General features: G+C 39.6%; 1 protein-coding gene across 4 annotated transcripts in view; it reads right to left on the reverse strand.

Annotated features, from left to right (window-relative positions):
• The window catches only part of LOC104126757 (6-phosphofructo-2-kinase/fructose-2,6-bisphosphatase 4), a 41,460-nt gene that overhangs the window by 12,206 nt on the left and 4,587 nt on the right, over positions 1–24,667 (reverse strand). For 3 of the 4 annotated variants that reach the window (XR_004842076.1, XM_035894810.1, XM_009639359.2), the window contains exons 2-12: positions 16,762–16,878; positions 13,042–13,138; positions 10,424–10,490; positions 9,147–9,221; positions 8,247–8,303; positions 7,820–7,941; positions 5,961–6,168; positions 4,914–5,060; positions 4,222–4,326; positions 2,405–2,534; positions 1,980–2,042 (exon numbers count right to left, since the gene is read on the reverse strand). Coding sequence is in view for 3 of the 4 variants with exons in the window: in XM_035894810.1 (XP_035750703.1) it covers positions 1,980–2,042; positions 2,405–2,534; positions 4,222–4,326; positions 4,914–5,060; positions 5,961–6,168; positions 7,820–7,941; positions 8,247–8,303; positions 9,147–9,221; positions 10,424–10,490; positions 13,042–13,138; positions 16,762–16,878 (1,188 nt within the window). In the remaining variant the exon portion in view is untranslated. Of the gene's footprint in view, positions 1–1,979; positions 2,043–2,404; positions 2,535–4,221; positions 4,327–4,913; positions 5,061–5,960; positions 6,169–7,819; positions 7,942–8,246; positions 8,304–9,146; positions 9,222–10,423; positions 10,491–13,041; positions 13,139–16,761; positions 16,879–18,133; positions 18,312–24,667 lie in introns of those variants that run through there. The other variant, XM_035894811.1, reaches the window with a different exon arrangement.

Raw genomic sequence — 24,667 nt, forward strand, 5'->3', positions numbered from 1 at the left:
GCAAACTTCTCAGTCCTTACCGCTAGCTGAGTGTAAGATCTCAAAAAAATATCATATGAAAAGCTTTAAATATCAACCTAAGGGACATGAGTTACTCCAACAGAAATTACAATGTGTGTATTCCCAACTCATTTTTAACTACCAAAGTACAAGTTCATACCTACAGCAAGATGTAGTTCTCTTCCCTGTGTACTCCCCCACAGACCACCTCTATCCAGGATTGTTGCGTAAAGGTCTAATTTATCCTAATCCAACTGTCAGGCTGTAATAGATGTTCCCCTACTAAACATCAGACGCACAGGGTGGAAATGATGCTAGCTTCAAACACCAGGAAGAGCAAACCCCTGAGGGAGGTGTTACCCCAGAAAAGAATTAGCTGGAAGGTATTAAACACACCGTGTTTGATCCTGCATCCTGCCTCACAGGAGCCAAGTGACACATTAACTTGGAACAATGCTATAGAACATTAGCATATAAGGAGTTTACACAGCCCTTGTATTTTCAGATGGTCAAATTCCAAAAAGCAGGTAAACTGAAATGTGCTAATCAGACATACGTATCAAACACTTTAAAAAAGAACCATGGTGTTTCACTGAAGTCAAAAGCACAAGGACAGTATTTAATACCACTTCTTTTCCTTCCTCATTTAGCAGGCTAGTAAACACCACAAACATCCAAGCCCTCTTAAAATTTATGAACAGTCACCCAACTTCCCACTTAAAAAAAAAACAAAAAAAAACCACCACACCAACAAAAAACACCCCAAAATAAAAAACTCTCTGTGTAAACAGGCTGAAACTAGGTGAGTCAAGAGAAACCAATTTCCAAATATTGGTTTTTAAAAAAAAAAACAAAACATTTTAGCTGTTCTAAATCTCTATTTTCAAAACTCCAGCTTGTCATGCAAGGCTAGGAACACCAGATGTCACCAAAGCATAGATGGTTACTACTTACTGTAGGACGTCACTGCAATTAAATGACAAAAATCTCTTCAGACAGATTTTGCAGTGTAACAGCTACTTACTTTGTCTCAACTTCATTTGAAACTTAACAAAAAAATGAAGTACAGGTCTAGACTGCTATTTTTCAAAGATGATAATCAAAGACAGCTTTGCATTTCCGATTAATAACTTGACTAGCATTTTTGGCAATCTATTTCCTGGTAAGCTGTGCAGATAGTTCTCTTTGCCTATAAATAACCTTCTGAAGTGTGATGAGATATCAGAAGATATAATTAAGCCATTGCTTAAAGAAAATTAGCAGCAGGCACGTGTTAAGCTGAGGTTGAAACACATGCGAAATTTAATTGGCAATCAGCCTAAAACCTAAGTAGTACATGTTGCAACCCATACCCCACTCTCTACAAGCTAGCAGCAAATCTCAGTTAAAGCCCCTGAGCGAAGCACTGGTAATAGCTGCTGACAAATAAATGCCAGCAACAACAAACAAGGTTAAGTTCACACTGGTAGTGTGAAGGTCCACTAATAAATACTTCAGGAAAAGAGAACAAATTTACTTATGGGTAAGGGGAGCACCCTTTCTAAGATGATAAACCTGCATAAATGTAAATTTGCCCATTTTCTAAACAACAATACCCTCAAATACACCTATAAAAACTAAGATCTTACTGCACCAGACATGTAAATGGCATGGGTTTGCCAGAGAAATTAGTGAAATAGCATATGAACTGAGTACAAAGAAAACTGTCCACTAGCAGTTACAGCCGCTGGTAGTTTCAGGCCTTCACTAATACATACGTATTTTCTGGCATAACGCAAAGCAAACGTAAACCAAAGAATTCACTGATTCTAACAAAGCTGTACAGACATATGTGCAACGCCAAACCTAACTGTTCGGTTTGCTTTTATAGCAAAATGAATTTAAAATGTGTTTTAATTTAAATGCTTCACACTTTACTGGTGACAGACATAAATAACAGTATAGTTACTTATACATTATATATACTTAATACCACTCACCATAAGCCACCGGGGTTAGCTTTAAGACAGTATGCAGCGGGCACTTCAGGTAAGGCAGCTGTTCTGAGAAACCAAACAACAAATTATGTATGAAATAGAGATTACAAAAACACTTAGCTTTTCTATTATGTTACAGGCCAACCACTTAAAAGTCTCTTTTTATCTGACAGTCTGTTTTCTTTGCTAGCACTGCTATTCAAATAGCTGCAGAAAAACAAACATTTTCAGCCTTTCAGGTGAGAAGAAGCTCAATAAAAATCACCTACGAGGTAACATGGGTAGGTCACATACAAAAAAATTACACTTGTGTACTTGCCTGGCACAACCATCCTCTGACGATAAAGGAAATCATTAGAATTCATTGGAACTTTAATCAGTAAATTTTCAAAGAACAGACCATTTGTAACGTATCGAGGAAGACTTACCTGCAGGCTTGTCAAGAAAATATGCAAGCAAACAGCGCATGACAGCTTGGTGACATATGACAAGCACATTTTCCTGCCTTTCAAGTTCCATAATTACCGGCTCCAGTCTCTGAACAAGATCTTCATAGGACTGGGTGGGGAGGAGAAATACAGAGCACATTAAAAAGGGAAAACTCTTTGAACAGTGTATATATATACAGTGGAAGTTTTTTTCATATTGCTCATATTACTCATCTTCTAAATGTTGTAGTAGTGCATAAATTCTGTAGTAATAATTTTCCTTAAATTAAGAACACAGTCCAGGTCTTCCAGACTATCAAAGAGCATACATGTAACAAAACATAGCACCCTCAAGGAAAAGCTTTATTAAATCAGTTTCTGTGATCAAGAATTTCCACAAAATCCCTAGAATTTAATTCACAGCATCTGCAAATGTACAGGTTAAGTCTTGCACATTATTTTCCACACCTCATCTTCAAAAGCATCTCCCTTCCAAGCAAAAATCTGGGAAGCCCAGCCTACAGTCATCACACACACAGTTCACAAAGCCTGACTTGTTCAGCCTGCCCTTTGAAAACAAACTATGGGCTTGACGAACTGGCCTGGTGATGGCAGCCACCATCCCATCAGAAGTCATAAGGCAAGGAGGCCAGGTTTCTCTTGCAACCTGTCCCACACAGCACACGTGCGGTGAATCTGCTGCTGCAGGTAAACAGCAGGCATTCACAGGTGAGTGCTTAAGTTCATTTTCACACTGACAGCAAAGATGATACTTCCATGCATTGCACGTGCAGAGAACACAGCACATCACCCATCAGGGCAGGGAGTGACCACTGCAGAAAGCCTGCACCCTGGTCCCAAGGCCTGGCTGGAAAGCGGCACTGCTGATTCAGACCTTGGCAAGAGGAACCCAGCGGTCTTCAGTGAGGCTGTGCAAACCCCTGCAACTGAGAAACTGCCTTTGACAAACAGCCGAGATCAACTAATCACCCCAAGGTGACCAGGCAGTTCAAAATGTTTGTCATCATCCTAGGGGATGGCATCAGTCTGAAAAACAAATACTCCTTGTTCAAATGGATTAGGAGGACTTTGCAGCTTAATGACTGCCTTATTAGGAAGACAGGGGTCACACCCGTAAGAGCACTTGTCTTATGACAAGCTGCTCTCAGCACAGTGATTGCTCTTGACTGCTGAGGAAAGAAGACCTCAGAGCTCTGCTTTCTACCGACACAAACAGCAGAGCAGCTGGCCCAGCTCCTCCGCCCTGCTACCCCGAAATCCTAAGCCTTTAGCACCAACAGACAGGCCGTGTGACCATCTGGTAACTGCTGCACTGTAATGGGTTTGCTTTAGAAAAGCTGTCAGCAAGTTATTTTCCCAGAGGCAAGGAGCTTATTAAAGTGAAAGACCGATGTGGCTACAGATTTACATAGCATTTCAGCCAGAAATGCATGAAAAACAGCCATTATCTACAGCAAGGATGAACAGAAAAAGGCGATTTTGGCAGTATGTTTGCATGTGCAAGTTTGAAGCCTTGCAATCATTCTTCCTGCTTTATCACTGCAGGACCAGCATAGAAAGGATGGCCGCAAGATCAAACCTCTCAATTTTTTCCTAAATCTACAGTTTAATTTTTCAAGCCATGAATGAAATGGAGTGGTCTGGGCTCAATCCTTGCAAGCTCCTATGTGCTCTCCCCTGGAGAAAGGAACAACCTTTTTATTAATCTTAACATCGATTTTTTTCCTTCCTAAAGCCAGCATGCATGTATTCAAGACAAGGAAACCTTTTACCTTAAGAGAGAAAAAATAGCATACCTCTCCTTTAGGGTATCTGTATCTGTATTTGTCTTGGTCTCTCAGTGCAAATTCAAGCGGATAATTTTCCTGTATTTCTTCATATGTCATTTCTTCACACACTCCCTATAGGTAATGGAAGTGATTTAAAAGCATGCATTACCAGCAGTGCAAAAAGAAGATATGACTCTCAAATAAAACCATATATAAATAACCTTTAACAATTGTGTTTTGTTACTCTGACACTTAAAAGACAAAATTGTCACATGTGATGAACAGGACACTCCGCTGGACTCAGATGTGGTTAGAAGGAATCATTAGATCCCTATGTAAGTGAAGGGAGATATGTATATATATGGGTAAGCAAGGTCACCGAACAAGGTCACATTTTATCTATTGCACCTGCTTACCTATCTTACAGGTGCAGTTGGAAAGCGTCAGCTAGCAACCCCCACCTACCAAAAATTTCATAGCACCATGGCTTCTAGCAGGGGAATGGTTTACTGAGAAAGCCAAACCAAGACTAAATTAACTATGGCAGAATTTAATAAAATGTTTAACCTTGTTAACAGGAATTTTTGACAATTTTTTCAGCCTCTAGAACCAGCTTAAATGATTTTCTATCCCATAAAAGGCGTATCGTTACAAAATTAAGTACGTGCTTCATGCCTAGCAAACAAAGCAACTTATTAGACATTTAAAAAATAACTTACTGCATCTATCTCATTCAAAACCTTCCACTGCTCATAAGGCACTCCCAAGGCTTCAGCAGTCTGAATTGTCCTTTTCATCTGGCTGGTCCAAACTTTCAGATCTTTGATATTTTGCTCATTAATAAATTGTGCCAAGCTTTTGGCAAACTGAAAGAAAAAACATGAGACACTGGATGAGGGCTCAGAGCCAACACACTGTGTTCAGTTTGGAAGACACAGGCTCTAGCCTCTGTAAACTCATTGTAAGTTTTCCAAAAGGCTCTGTCAAAGTTTTTGCTAAGAAATACAACACATTCCACTAAGCCAAGAGGGACAGGAGAGGGAAGGAAAAGAGTACAAGGAAGATACAACTTTTCTGCAGTTCCTATCTTTACCTCCTGTGGAGGAGTGGCTGAGTGAGAATGGGCACGCCTTAGTCCCGTTTGACAGCCCCTGCTCTTAAGCGGATGTGGGCGGAACTATGACCGGAAGAGAAGGAGAAGCCCCTCCGCATGGACAGGTGATCTGTCCCAATCACGGTAGCGATGGAGGCGTGTGTATAGTGGCATTCTACCAACCACAGTGTGACATGTGTGTATGTTATTGTTTTCTGCCTATATATGCTTTTGTTAGCTGCGCAATAAAGGAGAACGACCATACTCATATTGAGACTCCATCGTTCCTCCGAGCCGACTTCCCATTCCGACATCCTCCAGGAATTTTCCTTTCAGCTTTAACTTGTGAACCTTCCCAATTATCCAACAAGTCAGGATTTTACAAAAATACAGTTGAAAAATAAAGCCCTCGACAACTGCTTTGTGCTGTAGATTAAAAAGGAACTTCAATCAACAGAACAAGATACAGGTAAAAGGGCACGTACCAAATCACAACACAAAGTGTGTCCATCCAGTTTCCACTACTCACATATGCAACTAAAGAAGAAAATCCTTCTTAAACATGTTAAGAGGAAAAGGGTGTAGAGGAAGAAAGCTGTAATTACACAGCACAAGCTGCACACATGCATAGATACACACAAACCCCAGTCACACTTGTTCGGGAGGTACGTACCTCTTTCCCCCTGACAGACAGTCCAGGATCTCCTCCTATTCTCCCTTTCAGATTGAGTTCACTTTCTCCATGTCGACAGAGGTAGATTGACCGAGGAGTCACATGGATATTCATGAGGTAGTAGACAATCCGGCTCTGAATGTGATCCATTACTCTGTTCACAAGGTAACTCCTTCCGACATCCATGATTTTAATATAAGAAAGATCCCTTTCATGAGCAAACAGAAAAACCCAAACCCGTAAGATTCCACATAGTTTCTGCTAGCATGTACCACAGTCTTCCCACCCTCTTTCATTATAAAACAAAGGGGCAACAAGCAAAGCAATAAATAAACCTTCAGTTACCTCTGGAATATGCATTAGTCCTAAGAAACAATGCAATACTCCAAAGGTACAGGATGAACTCTATTCCTTTCACATGTAACCCACTCACGTTGCTTTCTTTTCGGTTCCCTTTACTTGCACTCTGTCTCTCAAATCTAGATCCTGCCCTTGGAATAATACAGACCTTCCACTGAAAGGTTCAGGAGTCATTCAACTGTGGTAGCTTCAGTAAGATACCCAGGTATTTTACCATAGCAGGTATTTTTCTCCAGGTTACAAATACTTCCCCCACAACAAGTATTTGTCCAATTGCACCCAGGTGCCAAAACGCAGAGTCACTGTTTACCCATCTCGGTTAACTCTTCCAGAAAAACTACAGCATCAGAAGGACCAGGGACTAGCCTGAAGCAAGACATTTTCTCAACCACTCTATCAACAACTATTTAGTAACAGTACTGTAATTTACCACACCACTACCTTCTCTCAGCATCAGACAGGTTATAATTTCAATGTTCACTGCTTATCCTTTCTCGTCTGAACTACAATTTCAGAGTAGCATCTAGTTTAAAGGAGGAAAAAAGTTTAATAAGCTGAAAATAACCACTGTTGGTTTCTAGCAATGCATTTGAGACATCACACCACAATAAACCAGGAAAACTTATAATAAAACCAAACGGAGGTGATGAGAAGCAAGCATCATCACCTCATCTCTGATGGCGCTCTTTGGAGTTAATCATTACTCTTTCACTCAGGCACAACCATTAGGTCCATCACAGAAATTACATGCATGAACTGATCTGATTGAACCAGCTTCACGCTGCTTACACTCAATTACATGAAAGTGCAGCTCAGCCTTCTCTACAGCACTGGTCCTGAAACAAGCCAGAAGCACCTGGTGTGAGTGCAGCTCAAAACCCCACACTGAAATCCTGGACTGTAGCAAGATGAACAGGGCTCCTCCTCACATGGTTCATCCCTACCTTACTTTCAAGTGTAGAAAGCAAATGAAAAACAGATTAATGCTTTGGCATGAAGGCAAATCACCTAGCTAAGAAAGTTTCTCACAGCCCTGCATCTGCAGGATACTTTGCAAGCACAAATAAACAATAGAAGTCACATTTTTAAGACTGATGTGTTCAAAATTCATCTTAGCCATATCAACAAATGAAGCTATGCTTACAAATCACTCAGGTCTCCTCTACATACTAAAAAACCAAGTAACAACCAACCACTACAGCAAGTCTGGAATAATTTCTAAATGCTGGTTCTATCCCAGAAGAATCACACTGTTCCCCAAGTGGGAAAATCAAAAAGTGTTGTTGCAGAGTAGACTCGTTAGCCAATTTTCCTCCAGCAAGAGGTTTCCAGTCTACACCCCCAGAGTCAACTCTCTCTAATTTGCTAAAGGAAAGAGAGCTCAAGCCATTAAAAAAACATGACTAGAAAGCCCTAATGCCCTGTATGTGATGCTCCATCCCCTAAGGAAACATCTTAAAATAACCCAGTTGTGGTCACAGTATTATTTCATCACTTACTTGTCAAGAGTTTCATCTAATGTCTCATATGAGTTCTTGTAGCACTCTATTCTTTTCATGAAGTCTTCTGTTGCTTCATCATTACTACAATCAACATAGTCAGGACTACCCAGCTTCACTTGCTGTTTAAAATAAAAACAGGAGAGTAGTACTTAAGTTTCTTTCCCTTTTGAATGGAAATTTAGGAATACAAACCAAAAACTTATTTTCTGGAAGTTAATTAAAATATGTGTAAGCAAAAAGAGCTATTGTTCACAGAATTAACCTTCTGAGTTAGTATACACATGGACAGGAAAATAAATGAAAAGTGTTCCAGTAACGGGAGTTAATGGCGCTACTGGAGGTTCTTATAATGTACTTCTAAAAATACTGAGCTACTGTAAACCTCTTGACTTAAAGCAGTTAAAGCAAACTTTCCTATACTCACCACAATGTTTGCAGCAATGACCTCTGGATCTACACATATTGACTCAACAAAAAAAGTCTTCAGTCCAAATGTGAAGTCACATGTACAGAAGGAAGGAAGAAGGAAGATGCATTAGAACACCTCTGAAGACTAACACACATGAACGGCATGTTGCCCACTTCCATGCTAACTCCTTTTTGAGCCACATGTTAAACTTCCCTTCATTTACTCAGGTTTCTCCAAACCCTCTCATCAGAAATTGTTGGCTAAGCATTCCCTGAAGCATCGTGCTCTATACTGTTTTCCCCAACAATGCTTATAAGTGGAAAAATTTTGCAGTGAGAAAAATTTAGTACAGAAGAGGAAGAAATTAATGGATGCAAGAGGACCCTTGCAGAGGATGCAAGTTCAGCCACACAAACAGTAACTAATGCTTCTGAAATAATAATTTAGAAGCCTTTCAACTAATGCAGTAGCCTAACTTAAAAAGGTTTGTATTTTGCTGCCTCAAAGGTTTATGGAGACAGAAGTTTAGAGGAAATAAAAGATTACTGGAGAACAACTAAATGTGAAACAACCCTGGACAGAAGGCAGAAAGCCACAGCAAGTTTTCGGTTTGTACAGAACAAACACAGAATACCCTATGTGTTTCTGCAGCAAAAATCTGAACTGCACCAAGAAAAGCCACAGCGTAAAAGAGAGTAGCTTCAAACAGTACAAACATTAAAGATGAGAAAAGTGAGGATTGGGTGCCTTTTAATCACAAAAAATGCTTGATAACATAAAATTCACTATTAACTAAACATCTAGGAAGGATGTGGCTCATGCTACTGCCCTTAATTTGGAGTACAGATAAGGGCAAAATTATCACTGCCTTACTTGTCCAGGCATTCACTCAGGACTCCTTTGCTTTTGTCTCACCTTATATCCATTTTCTTCACCAAATTTGTAAATAGTTTCTCTACGTTCTCGAGTTGTGTTTGTAGCATCAAAGACCTAAGAATAATATGGGGAGGGGGGAGGAATTAAAAAAGCATCATAGCCTGTGAAAAGCACTGTGTTAGTAACAACAAAAATAAGGGTACAAAGCCCCTCAATGTGAAGGAAAGCAATGAAAACACTTCCCCTTCTCTCTACCCCACTGCCTCAACACACTCGGCAAGAAAACAAAAGACATTCCTACTTTAGACACATGATTTTCTAAATACTAAAAAAGAGTTAAATTTTGAAAGCACTACTAGCAGAACACTGTATTTGGAAGAAGCAACCAAAATTTAAGCCTAACACATAGTACAGGACAGAATCTTCCTCCTGGCCCATATCAGCATTAAATACTAATGCATAGGTTTTTAGTGAACTTATACTACACAAAAAGATGCTGAAATCAATATGCTATTCAAAATGTAAGTGTAAAATTTTTAAAGGGCAGAAGATCTGCAAGACTTGTAAATCCTGCCCATGAATTACAAGGCACATGCAGCCATTTTCCTAAGAACGTACATTTAGCTCTGAACACACCCGTGCTTTACGAAAGTATGAAGTTTGCCAAAGTATAAAGTTTACCTTATGTCCCCAGCAGAAATTATAATTAACGTTTTTCCCTGATTAGTTAATGAAAACACCACAGAGTTGTGTCAGTAGTCTTAAAAAAACCAATGTTATGCAAATCAATGTGAATAAGCAACTTCAATAGTTGAACAGCTGATGTTTTGCATCCCATTATTAAATACTCAGATGTGCAGCAGTTTACTTTGAGTTTCTCCTGCTCTCTTCAGAGATTTCTCATGTCAGTAAAACAACTGCCAAGCAAAACCCAGGACACTTTTTGTTCCGCAAGCCTTTACCTTTCACTTGAAAGACTAGACTATCAAATAGAAACACAAGTGCAACCAGAACAACAGATGTGCTTAACAGTACATTTTACAACATGGAGAGAAGGGGGGCATTTTCTTTAGTATTACCCTCTCTTCAGTTAACCCCTCAAATCACAAAGGTGGTTGCTCGCGGCATTGTCACCCTGAACTTAAGTGCTCCTTTCACTGCAGCAACAAGGCAGATCTAACATACAACTCCCAAAGAAAAACACAACCTGATACACTGAAGAGGTATTGGAATTACTCAGGCTATATATTATCCAGCAGATACACACAGTTTTGTAGGGAAGCATCTCAAGAATGCGTTTTCAACAAGAAACTTACAGCAACGTGCCCATTTTCTTCACTGAGGTACTGTCGAACGTCATTCAGCGCTGCTAAGGCACACTGTCTTAAAAATGATAGAGAGTAAAACTGAAATGCTAGTTAAAGTAATTTTATTAATGTACTTGTGCATTGTGATCAAAGTGCCCTGCAAATGTTAGATAAAAAATGCATGGGTCTGAGAGAGATTATCAGCCCCTCCCCCCAATATAGGAAAAACCAACAGAGGTCAACCAAACTATACTAAGGAAACGTGGTCATGGCCATCTGCCTAAAAAAAGACCAGTCTAGTGCCCCTCTGTGTAACTGATACGACTCTACATCACCACAGGATACCCATCAACTTTGCTGACCAGGATAAACTTTCACTGATCTAAAGTAACATTGCTGAATCATCCCTGCAACTGTATTATTTTCCCAATTACCTATTCATAGATACTTGCTTCTTAATTTGATTCTCAAAGAGAAGAAAATATAATAAATCAACTTAAGGCTTTTATCTTGTGGCCCTAAGTTGAAGTGGATAGACAACTCTTTTCCAGCAATCTACTACTTTTCTTTTGAACTATTGTGTAAAAAAATGCTTATGTCAAAAAAATCTGTTAAAGTTAGCACCAAGTATTAGGGACAGAAATGAAAATAACATCCCATTGTAGTCACCAATCCAATGTAGTTGGTACTGGAGACTGTGAGGACACAAACACCAGAACACCCACCCCTACATACTTTACACTTGTATTAAATCTAGACAAGAATAAATTCATTTGCAACTTTCCTATTTCCCCAGCACAGTATTATCTTCGAAGGCCATTATGATTTCTAACACATAAATAATACTGGAAGGCAACATTAACATTGCACAATTTACTCATTAACAGAACCAAGCCCCATCTATTTCCAGTAAGTACAGTCCTTTTGAGTCCCCCTCCCTGGAGGTATTTAAAAGACATGTAAATGTGGCACTTAGGGACTTAGTGGTAGACTTGGCAGTGTTAGGTTTATGTTTGGACTTGATCTTAAAGGGTTTTTTCCAACCAAAATTATATATGATTCTATAAAAACCTGTCAATTTCAACAGCCTTTCTATGCATTACTATTCTATTTTGACTTCCATACTGAAGTGCATAACTCTTTTCTTACATTTACCATATTCTGCATGCACAGCTTTATCTTAAAAGAAATGAAGGCTTTTCAGTCCTGGCAATATTTCCACGTTGGCATGGTTAATAGATGTCAGGAACTGAGATTCATCAGTCAAGCCTTCGCTAAATAAATACAAACCTTCTTTACTCATTGCTAACTAGGCAGATTAGCTCACACAGCCCATTTCATGTTATATTCCTCGTCATTTAATCTAACAGGTGACACAGCAGGGCACTGAACATCTGGCTCTACCTCTAAGCAAAAGGTAGGGGCTTGCAAGCCTAATGCACCTCATATCTGCTCTTTGATCCCAAAGGATTAGGAGGTTCTCGGGCAAGTTGTTCTTCTTTGACATTAGCAATACTCAACTGCTGCTGAAGGGGAAAGGGAAGAGAGAGAGGACAAGCGGAGGAACAGCCACAAAAGAAAGTCCAGACAATAGGAAAGTCCAGACATTTTTTATTCTTGAGCTGAAGCAATTAAGAACAAAATACTCAGTATTTTAAGTAGCCAAAACAAATTGCATTTCCATTCCTCTAAAATTTGTTCCTTCTCATTTCATACTGCATTCTCTTAAACGTCTTCCTGAACATACAAAAAAAGACAATGAATGGTCAAGAAAATCGAAAGCCCTTTCTATTTGATCTTCTGTAAGAAAGAGGCAGCTCCCTCTTGCTCTGACCTTCTCTTTCTTCTAAAGGTCCTTCCTCTACATTAAGTACAGACTCTTTCCAAGCAAGAGGCGAGTCTCAAGTGCTTCATCTGGGCACAGATGTTCACACTGGTGCTCACCTTGCTTTGCATAGTATTAGCAAAACATGGTAATTTTGGAGGCAGTGCACTGACTGACTGCATGAAGCACCTGCATGGCGGCCAAAAAGACAATCTCAGGGAGAGAGTAATAGTGTTTCATACCCGCTCATTTGAATGGGTAATGGCAAATACGTTCCACGAACTCCAGGTGAAAAATTCCAGTACGCAAACCAAAAATAAAAGCAGTTATGTCAGGTTTTTTCTTCTGTATGATCCACACAAAAGCTCTAAAATGGCATTTTAGGAATTACACAGCAGAAGGAGCCACATCTATTAGCTGATACCTTACAAAGAGGTAAGAAAAATAGTAACTATTTGTTAAAACTGCTCTGTTCTCACTGAAAATATCCTGGAATATCTGCAGGAATAACAGCAGTTGCAGCCTACGGAAAGGTGAAAAGGAATCAAGTATTTCCTTCTCTGCATTTTTGATGCTTAAGATGAAGCAATTAAAAAAAATTACCCCAAATTTTAAGCAGCCTAAAGCAATCACTTTTCCACATCCTCTAGAATTTCTTTTCCTTGTCATTTCATACTGCAGTCTCTTAAGGGTCATCTTGAGCATGCAAAAATGCAATTTAAAGCAGCGTCTAAGAGCAAATTACACAGGGTACCATTTTAGTACAATTAGCATTGTGTAGCCAAACACATACAAAACTTACTTCCTGATTTTCAAGCCTTCTTCATTGTCAGGCAGGAAGAATTCAAAAGATTTATACTTTTTCACCAAATCTCGACGATACTGACCAACATTAAATTCTGCCAAGAAGAAATCAGTATTAGTGGGAACTAACAGTATTCACATAAAAAGGACAAAAGTTATCACAGCCTTGAAACCAAACTACCTGCAAGGATAAAATAATTTAGCATGTACAAATTCAACACAACAACGAATCATGGAAGTGGCAAAAGAACTTTGGGCTGTAGGTAGCTTCAATAGAGTCACTTGATCACATTGCTGTGCCTCTCTCTGCCAGTTTGCCTGAAAAACAAAAAGAAACTCTTTTCCTCCTTTGCAGGGGTGGCTGGAAGTCTATTTCAGTAGCGTACAAACAGACTACTAATAATCTAGCTTTTTCTTCTGCATACATGTGCAGTGAAATAATATTCCACCAGCATCTCCCAAAACTTTCAGTGCTTATTTAAGCAAGGAAGAGTTCCAAATAGGACTAACCCATCTTGCTTTTGATGAATGAAAACTTAAAATTCAAGTTGTGCAAATAGTTTTTCGGAACTCTGCTGAAATGTATCTGTTCCTTAAAGATCAGTACATACTATTTCACCACACTATTCCATTTATTTAAAAAAATGCTTAAGTTGTAAAAAATAAATAAATAAAAATATGCATACGGACTGAACATAATCATACTGTGATCTCTTAACAGTGGTCAAGGAAAACTACTCCTTACCTGGGCAAAGGTCTACAAGGTCTATGGCCATACACGTCACTGTATTGGATACGGGATTAGAGCAAGGCAGTTCTCTTCTGCCACACCACAGACAATGATGCTGTACTCTTATTAACTTCATTCAATAACTCGGCAAGTATGTCTCTGAAGTGCAGTTAATATTTAACTTCTTCCTGACCTATAGGTTTTCTCTGATGAACTGCAAAGCATTTTTTTTAACATTAGATCAAACTGTTTGATAAGCTGCCAAGGTATAACTACTTGCCAGACTTCATTTCTGGAAAGAGGAAAAGTAACAGACACAGTTTCTGAGTTGTAATTAAGAAAATAAGACATAGAATAAAAGAGCTGAACTGTAAGCTGCTGTATAGGGGTTGCTGTTGCAATGGGGTCAGAGGATAAAGAAATAAATAGTGTTTATCTCCCCAAAAGTCAAGTTTTGTTTTAATTCGACAATGTTGATGTTTGTGGTCAACTGTATGACATGGATTATAGTACAATGCAGGTTATTCTGTGAAAGGTTTAATGAGCACTGGCCAGAGTGGCTATGTGAAAAGGTGGGTCCTTGTAAGAAAACCAGAAAATGCAAGAAGTTCAGATGGCTAGTGTTGTCAGGCCCTTTAAAAATCAAAAATAATGAAATTCGTAAGAAACAATAGTTACTGCAAGAGAGTCATGCACAGCAAAGGACAAAGTCCTATCTAGCGGGACAATCTTTAGCCCCTATTATTAGCATCCACCCCTGTGGAACAGTTTCACAAGGCTAACTGGTATCACAACTACCACACAGCCAGAACTATTCAAAAAAGTTTCCCAAAGTTCAGTATCTAAAAACCACACTGCAACACAATTCTATTCAGGCATCTAATTGACCTCATTTCCTTCAAAAAGCCCAGACAAAAGTCCTTTGTATTTTTAACCACCTCACATTCTAAATGACAGAAGATTTTGGAAGGAACAGAAGAAAACACAGAACTGATGGCTGAAATTATTCAACTAATATCAACCCTGGACTATTTACCTTCTGTTCTTGAACTCTCCAGCTTGCCTAATGTACATTACATGAAATGATGGCGTTTATCTTTTCTCTGGTTTACATAACCTCATAATTTTAACCATCTGTCTCAGGGAATAAGACCACTTACTACATTAAGCACACACTAATTTTAAGACATTAAGAGCCAAAGGGTAACAGCTGTTAGGGCTACTCAACACTCATCATGTATCAATCCAGCCCCAATCAACTGGACACATTGGGCAATGTGTCATCTATTCCCTCAGCCAGTGAGGTATTTTAAATTGATTTTAGCTTCAGTCAAATTGCAGCAATGATGACACAAACAACTGGAAGAGTCTGTGGTTTTCCAAGAAAATCCCGAGTCACCTTTTCTAAGAAAGACAAACCATAACCAGCAACCTAGGATGGAAGCTCATATAGCAACTTTATGTTGTGTATGAGCAACTGCACATAAAATTAGGCGGCAATGTTGTAACTATTTTTATTAAGCACAGGCACATATATCTTCTGATGTGCTGCTCACATGAAACTTTTTCTGTAACTGAAGCAGACCACCCCTACCAATTTTACTGCACTCAGGATATATTCAACCAAGCAGGAGCCAGATGTGGACAATATCTTATTTGTTATCCAATACTGAATTTCTGCTTTTTGAAGTTCACATAGTGAAATGCTCAACACAGTGACATATATACGTACCATGCCTACATACATGTATATTATACATTTTACCAGCTTGGATATAGGCTAACAGACTGTTATTCCACTTCCAACTTAATGGATAAAACTGAAGTCCCTGAATACCTGATACAGCTCATCAGAAGGATGATCCTGTGTGAAAACAGTCAAAACTTAGGTGATAATTTAAATCCTGTAAACTGTCAGACTCAAACAATGTAACGTATCCTCCATGACATCTCATCTAAAAAAAAACCCATATCAGGCAAGTTTCTAAGACCTTACGAGAACACCAACTCCAAAAGCTATACCCCAGAATCCAAAGACAGTTTAAATACAGGCCACAACTCTTCATCTGGATTTCTTAGAGCTACTAGGAAATACATCTCTGAATTTCCAGCTAAAAGTCTACACTGCAGTATGATGTTTCATATTATTTAAATTATTAACTAGACATAACTATAAAGCTACCATTACTGCACCAGACACAGAATCACAGAACACTGAAACTGTCTTTTCCTTCTACAGAGATAGAGGCAGGGGAGATGGCTGCTCAGAACCTCGGATGGACTTTGGCCTTTTTTACTTGTCGATCTGGGCCCACAAGATACCAGAGGAGCTCAGGAATGAGGTACGACAGCCAAGTCCTTGGCATAGCCAACCTGAGCTGTCATTTCCCACTCAAAATACACATGTAAAGTCCTTAAGAGAGTGATTAACAAGTGGCTGCTTCAGTTTCTTGGGCTCTTCATATTCAGACAAGGAGCTGTAACTCATTCCACAAATGCAATTTAAAACCAAGTGTTACACAGAGAATTACACGTTGCACAAAGTTCACAGAAAAAAGAAGATGGAGAAGTCAGAACTTTAACCCAGAAGTGCTGACTGCTCATCTGCTTGTAAACGAGATTCCCTTTCACCCACATAAAGAAAGGAAGAAAGGAAAGAAAGAAAAAAAAAAAAAAAAAAGACAGCTAAAGAACAAGGTTAAGGGACAAGGGCAAAATGTTGATTTAGGCACCTGGCAGAACAAGGAGGTAAATGAACAGTCACCAGAATTTGATAAAATACCATCTAAACAGAACAGAGAGCCTGTGTATGCTATTGCTTAAAAACAAATTAACAAAGCAGAAGGATTTTAAGTAGTCAAACTGGGCAACAAAATTACTGGGAATTAAGTTTATACTTAATATTATATATGTATATATATATGTTTTATACTTAAACACCTAACATTGCCTCGGTCCTTCTGATGTAAACACAAGTAAATCCATCACCTTTTGTAGGCACTCCAATCCAATTTAAATAGCGTGTCAGCTTCTTCGAGATGTAGGTTTTTCCTCTCGCTGGAAGACCCACCATGACAATCAGAGTAGGGCAATTGGTCATACATACTGAAACAGCAAAACAGAAAACCAGCATTTACCATTAACACTCCCACAAAGCAAAGCCTTATACTGTGGTGCAAAACTACAATCCATGTGCTGAGGAAGTGACCGTTCAAGCAGCTCATGCACTGTGTCTCACTATTTCAGGGGTTTTTTTCAGGAGTATGGTGGACCTAACCTGGTTTCTTATGCTGTGTTGAATTTTGGAAGGGCAAGTCAGTGGCAGTGCAACGCCGGACACGCAAGTTGCATACAGGCAGAAAACAAGAAGCCTATGTATTTGCATACGTGTTTTAAGACATACAAAAAACGATACCAAAAAAGGACACTGACATCTTATGCCCCTATGTACCTTAGTTCAGTGCTTGCATTGAAAGGAAACAGCAAGGTGCACACAATTTTTAGGTAATTTTTAAATCTTTAACGCAAGACCTCGACTGCTCAACCTTTTCTTGGTTTTGAACAAAACAAGCATGACAGATACAGCTTAATACATTATAGTATGACATGGTATTTAATATTTATTATTTCTCCTTTAAATATTATTAACACAAAAATCTCTCCTGAAACAGAGCTCATTTTGAGCATTCTTCAATGGTTAGTAGGAATAAAGCACAAGTATCTACGTAATCCAGTACAATAATCTGATATACAGATATACATACAGAAATAATCAAAGGCAGAGTGTTTAATTTTTGAAAAAAAACCACTGTAGGAAATTAAAGTTATATTTATAAACTGAAAACCTTGAGGCATTTCCTTTCAAATGACAAGTTTTTGAACATTTTAATGGCACAAAACTACAGATACCTTGCATGAATCTATCACAGCTACAAGGAACTGCCTAAAAAGAAAGAAGGTATTAAAGTGGCGCAAAGATACCACCAGCTCCCTCCATCCCGTTTCAAAGGGAATTAATTTCTATGCAATCCACACGTGCATCAATTTCCTCAGTGTCTTGATGGCTCCAAAAGACTAAATCTCAGTTGTACGCTGCAAGGCACAACTATGTTGTACAAAGCACTGTGATTGCCTGAGATTCCCAAACCTTGGATTGACAAAGTCCCATCCCACAAAGTCACTTGCACGAATCCAGCACAGCTACTCCACATAGTAAACCCATCAAAAAAGAACAAACAGATTAGCGGAGACAGATGCGCTTTCTTAAAATGCACATTGAAAAGAAAAAAAAACAACACACAAACCCCAAACCCTTTAAAAACACATCACTTTTCATGAGAGAGAGCTGGCAAAACCATACCAAACCTCAAACCCATGGAACAGTCCACTACTCCATGTGATTAAAGTTATAGGGAACTGAATGCAAACAAAAAAAAAAAAAAAATCCATCCAAACACATCCATGTCTCTGGAAGGACACCAATAAAGCCCTCACAGCAAGCTCCTCTGTGCAGAAGCCTGTAAACAAGAAAGATAATGGTTTTTATTGTCTCTTTTCCTCTTTGTCCTAAGTTCAGGCCAAAAGCATTAAAAGATATAAAGCAACTCTATAGAGATTTCTAAGTTTCCTGGGGAGGCACTTGGTATAACCTGGTACACAGTGATGGTATCTTTCCTAACATCTTCTCTCTCTTAAGCTATTTTATATTATTTTTTATCTTTCAGGTGGAGCTTGAGTGACTCTAGTCATACATACCTTTGTTTCAACTGGCGTAAAATTTTCACGCTTCGCTTTTAAAGGTATAAACGAGAAAAATTCAAAGTGCAAGCTCAGTGAGGGGTGGTTGCACCTTGGAGGCGGGTAGCTTTTGGGATGGAGGTGTGTTTTGGTATTATAATGATATTATAATGAGCAAAGTTTACCAAAGGACAGCATTTTGTCAAAAAACATGACAGACTGTTGGCCCAGGGTAGCAAATATGCAGCTTATCAGTTCCGTGGTACCTTCAAGTTCCCATATTATCACAGAGCCTGGCCGCAGTGTCTCCACTCCGCTCCACCCTCCGTGAAGTTCCTCTTAACAAGTCAGCACACCAAGCTCCCCTGGTGTTCCCAACATCTAAGGTTGCAGGCTTAGGGAACTTCCATGGAATGGATTCCTTGCATGTCAGCCACACACCACGCTGGAAGCTTCTTCAGTGCTGTACCTTTCCTTAAAATGTTAATGTAAGTTTAATTTCTAAGTCACCTCCGGCACTTATTCCACTCCAAGAGTAGGAAGGCAGGCTCAGGAGAAACGAAGTCTATGAAGTGTAATGAGTACAGTGCTTATGAAGCTTAACAGCTTTGCTTCTGGTTTTAAGGGCAATAAAATAAAATACCGAGACAAGAAAAATCCCTGAGCCCCTAGAAGTTGTAAGAGACACTGTTCTTCAAAGCCAGCTTGAAAGGTTCTTCATCTGAAATATCCAGGTTGAGTTTTAAATAATTTTCCAGTGTAAGCTGTGAAGAAAGAGTTGTAAAAACAAAGACCAACCAGGACCTGTACAGAAAGGCTCTGTACACTGCCTCAGGTCCACTTGCTCTGCAAGGAACCTGTGCTAAGCAGAACAAGCTTTTCTACCCATTCTGAACAGAATTTACCAACTCATATTGTACCTAGATCACCTCAATTTTTATGTTTTTTTTTCCCCTGGGGTGAGCCATGCAAATTTAGCCTTCTCACAGAAGATTTGTCTTTCAGTAAGATAACGATAAACCTATACTGGAGTGAAACTCCACTGTGCAAAACTAAGGGCTAGGAAGCTACCGTGAAGAAACTTGCAACCTGCTTAAATGGCTGCTTCACAGATGACACCAACGCCCGCTCTCTAATCTATGTCCTTCTGCCAATGTCCAGTTCGTAATCGATCAAACAATGTGCAAGAGGGACATTTCCTCCCATTGCCAAGCAGTCAGCGTGCAAGTCTGGCATCAGGTGCATTTCACCCAAATTTCCTCAAAGGAAGTACAAAACACTAGCAAAACTGCCTTTATTGCAGCCCTATGCGTACAGTTTTACACGTATGCCTAACCTGTTGCTCTGATCACTCTGTGCACCACTATTTAGTGTGCAACCATAGAGCAGAAACCAAGGGAATTATCTGCTGTTCCCAGTCAAACATGTTGCAATACTATTCTGATTAGGTGCCAGGCTGACCCGAGAACACTATTCTTCTTTAAGGCAAATACCAGTAAAAAAAGTGATCTTAAATACTCTGCTTTTTACCTAATAGTGTAGCCCTGTAAACATCACTACACAGAACGTGGTCCTACGGCACAGACCACCCATTAGCGCTTGTCTTCAGTTTGCAATCTAAAGTTCAGGACGCTAAAAAATGTTTGGTGTTTTGGTTTTAGATGGCCAACAGTGGTTGTGGCCGAGTACCACTTACACAGGTGGCACTTAGTGCATACCCTATGCATTCGGAGGTGGAAGTCAAAGGGACATTTGCTGGCCAAAACAACAGATAACAGCTAAATGACAGGATTGAAAATAAAAGCACACAAAGCCACTATTTTATTTTTTTCTGTACCTTGGCATAGCATTCTCAACAGCAAACATAAGACTCAGCACGGCAAACACAGGGTTTTATTTTCTTCCTTACAATCCTGTGTCATTAATAAGGCTGAATTTTGCTCATTAGCTCAGTAAAAAAGCCAAGACTAAGCCAAAATGCAAAGTTCTGAGTATGTATCAAATACTCAGAAGTTAAAAATAATTTAATTTTCTTTCACTTTATCTGAACCACAACTTTCTCACCAAAATGTTGCCAACACTCACTGCAAGTGGGGAGGAACCTTCATTCCAATGACAGTACTTAAAATGTCAGTGTCACAAGACTTCCTTTGAAGAAATATCAGTAATTTTGACATGAAGATGTGAACTGATAAAAAACCCAAACAAAACACAAGTTACACATATCTAACTCCCAGAATAAAAAAGCCTCTTCAGTTTAATATTTTCTCAATGGCACAATGCCCAATTCCCCTTTTCACAGCACCTCACCATCATTCAGTTTATATGAAACACAATCTGCAGCACAAAAGCAGTTATATAGGTACAAGTTGCAGAGCCAAGGCAGACTCTTAAGTGCAGCTTTCTCTCAATTCCTTATCGCTGGACTCTGGTTTACCTCCAGAAATCTCTCTACACAGTCCAGTCTCGAGAAAACAAACTCATTTTTTAATACTGCTTTGCGTATGTAACTCCTAAGGGTTCTGAAGAGCCCCAACCTGTGGACATGTTATCAACACTGATTTTGCTAGAGGAACATACACATTCAGAAGAGCAAAACAAAACTTCAAGGGTTGTATGCCATCATTTGCCAAAGATGCTCTATGACTTTACTCAGTTTTTTCCCTTTAAAATAGATGTGTGTAGTACATGCACATAAGATCACATGTTTATAAACAGCAGCAAAAAAAAAGAAATTTATGTTGCATCCCCTTGCTTACAGGGAACACAAAAAAAAAAAAAAATGCCCAAAATACCAATCAGTGAAGCAAAATGGCCAAGTGATGAAGCACATTAAAATCAAGTATTGCAATTTAAGCAAAGTCATTATCCCAGTTAAAAATGTCTTGAACAAAACAGCAAGATGCAGGTCAGAGTAAAATTATGACTGCCTACCCTTATAAAGTTTAAGACTTAACATTCAAGGAAAGATGAAACTACATGCTCATTTCTTGCCTCTGAGACTCTATCATAAAATAACGCAAGATGCAGAAGGTTGTGAAACCAAACCAGGACATTGAACAACCTAGATCAGCTGCGCAGTATTTCGTCAGCCCTCAAAACTCACATGGTCTTGTGAAATCAGACAAGAGTTGGTATTTTTCAAGTTCACCTTCTACCTAACACATTATCAGCTGTCCCTTCCTTTTACCCAAAATGAGATTTTGGTTTTTCCTTATCCGTGTTAAATTTTTAAGCCAACTTTTAAGGTCAGATGCTTTCTGTATCACGCTGCTCCGGTTAGCCATCTGAAGTTCACGAAGGGTTCTTGCTGTTTCTATGCCCTTCGACTCAAGGCCTGTCCTCTGAAATCACTGTACTCTTTACAGGCTCATACGCAAATATCTTTTAACTATAAGCCGATGCAACCACCCTTCCAAATAAGGTTAGCCCTATGCGTTTTCCCTTATCACTTACCTAATTTAACTACTGCTAATCCATTTTTTCCTGTTGAGCAATGACGACAATTGGTCACCCCTCTTCGCATCCCACAGGGACGAGTTCCCCATCATGCTACTCTTCCTGAAGAGCATCCTGCTCCTATATCTGAAGAAGTCTATCATTCTCTAATTTGTCTCTCCTCTTTTTGTCCAAATCACCAGTTTCTAACATCACCTTGGTACAAGGGATTCAGAATGCAGATTTGTCCTCTAGCCAGCCTTGTGCCACCAGCTGCTCCTAGCAGCTCTGCTGTCCACTTGCTCGGGGTTTACCACTTCCTACAGCTTTGATGCCAACAGCGAAGGGCCCATCATACATCTTGATCCTGAGGCTACAGCCGGATGTCATTCTTACCTCACTCGCTTTCTCCAGCCTCAGTTCCTAGGGTTGGGAGTACAAATGCACATAAGCAGCGCGAGCTCAAAGGGTAGAGGTCTTTAGAGCAAAAATAATCCTCATTTGATAACTTTTTTCCCCCAGACCTGATGTACATTCATACTGCTGTAGAAACAGCAACTAAAAATGACTTAGAATGACCAAATTCCAGCTGCTTTCAGGAAAGCAAGGCATTAACTGTAGTTGGGGGAAACAGAATATTTAATCACAGAAGTTCACTATTTATCTCTCACTCTATAAACACCCTCTGCTAGGCTCTCAAAACAACTTTCACTATAGCATACTTTGCTATATATTTTTTACGTCCATGTTTGTAGCCCATTGCTTGATTCATAGAGCTTGAGGCAACGTGACATCCACTTCCAAGAGTAGCTTTAATGCAACCTATTTACAGACAAAACCTTTCAAAAAAGACCACAAAAGGTAAGTGGTGGTTATTAATAAAAACGTGCACTTGTACTGCCTCCAAGTCTTACTTTGGAAGGTCATTTAGACCAGTTACCTTCATTTTACTGGTCTCACCAGCTGTAAAAGCTCCATCTGCTCAGCAGGCTGCACGCGGCCAGAACTCCTCCTTGAAGAGCTCATAATGCACAGAACTGGCTCTTCACAGTCCCGTGACAGCTCAACCCTGACGCACTGAGCCAGATTTCTTCTTCCCCAGACAATTACAGCTGCTACAACTTTTAGAAAAATCACACTAAAACCAGGTAACACAAGGAAGTCCCTCTGAAGATGGATCTGCCGAGTCCTCAACTGGAAGTGTGCACAATTCTGCTCCCCCACCTCGTAGAAAGATAAAGACTAAAAGTAGTGCAGATAAAGGTCATCAGCGTGAATGAGGAAATAGAAAACCCAAGCCTAGAAATTCAGAAGACATCAGAGTGACTAGGCTTTTCTGCTTCCACTGGCAAGCTACTCTTGAGGACAAGAAATCCACTTCCAACTTGAGCTTGTATTTTTTGAACAGTAATGCTTAATACAGTCACCTGTAAAAGCAGAGAACTGAAACTGCCTGGGCAATCCATCCTGAGCTGCCACAGCACAGCTACAGGGCCCGCAGGTCACGCTGCTGCATCAGAACACAGGGTGATGCATGACACATGGAAACCTGAGGATAAAGGACTCTGCAGCCCCCTCGCACAGGAAAAATTACAAAGCATTCTCAGTTTGCTGAAATAAGAAAGATGGTTTTATCAAGGAAGAGTAAGTTCTGCTCCTCTCTAGGCTGTTTGTGAATCTGATGTATCACAAATGACTGTAGATATATTATGTGTATACTACAAAAGGATTAAAAAAATATGTCCAAATCTGGGTTGTTTGGGGGGGGGCGGGTAGCAAAAAGGTTTCTCAGTGGGGTCTTGGGCATCAAAAATTACAGGATCCTACAAAAACAATGGATATGTAAAAATGTATGTTTATAGCCAAGAGAAGCTAAATAATCCTGCCAAGATGACTCCGTATGTCACCAGACTACGTGTGACCAATGTGCAACTTTGTTCTTGTGCGTTTTTTTGTGTAACAGCATCCGTGTCAAAGTTATAACAAATGTTATTTTGTTTGGAAAAGAGATGCCATGTTAAGGCCAAAATAAAGCATTCTCCTTAGAGCGTTTACAAAAGCACTTACACACACTTTCTGACCCTTTTCCTATTTCAGCATTCATCTCCTTTTAACACCTACTATTTTTTCAGATGCTGGAGTAATTCAGTTCACACAGAAACACATGCCTGCTTCCTAGAAGAAATCAAGATAAGTTTGGGCTTTTTTTTTTAAGCAAGAGCTGGCCCAAAGCAGCCCCAGCACAGAGAGGGAGCAGCCCATGGATGCCCGCCATACCAGCAGAGCCCTCAGCTCTGTCAGCGCAGCCTCTTTGCATGACAAATAAAAACAATTCCACACGACAAAGCCCCTTTTGTCTGCAGAACTGCCGTGTAGCGAACCTCAGTTATTTAAGTAAGGGGGGGGGGGGGGAAAAAAAATAATCCGGGAGGCAAAGTTTGTTAATAAACTATGGTTTACAAACACCACAGCCAAAATCTTTAGAGACTGATGACTTGGTTGGCTGCACCTCAAAATCAGGAAAGCCATAGAGCAGATGGCCTGATACAGCACTGGCCTTTAAAGAAAAGAAAAACAAAAATACAGTGACATTTTTAGGCCTCTCTTCAAGAAGAATATACTGAATATAAACGCTCCTCGGAACCAGAGCGTTAAAAAATACCAAAAAAAAAACCCCCGCAGCCGGGAAAAATACTCTTCCCAGCCAAGCTTTGTTGCC

Source organism: Egretta garzetta, unplaced genomic scaffold (genome assembly GCF_000687185.1).
Source record: "Egretta garzetta isolate BGI_Z169 unplaced genomic scaffold, ASM68718v1 scaffold215, whole genome shotgun sequence".
Lineage (NCBI taxonomy): Eukaryota > Metazoa > Chordata > Aves > Pelecaniformes > Ardeidae > Egretta > Egretta garzetta.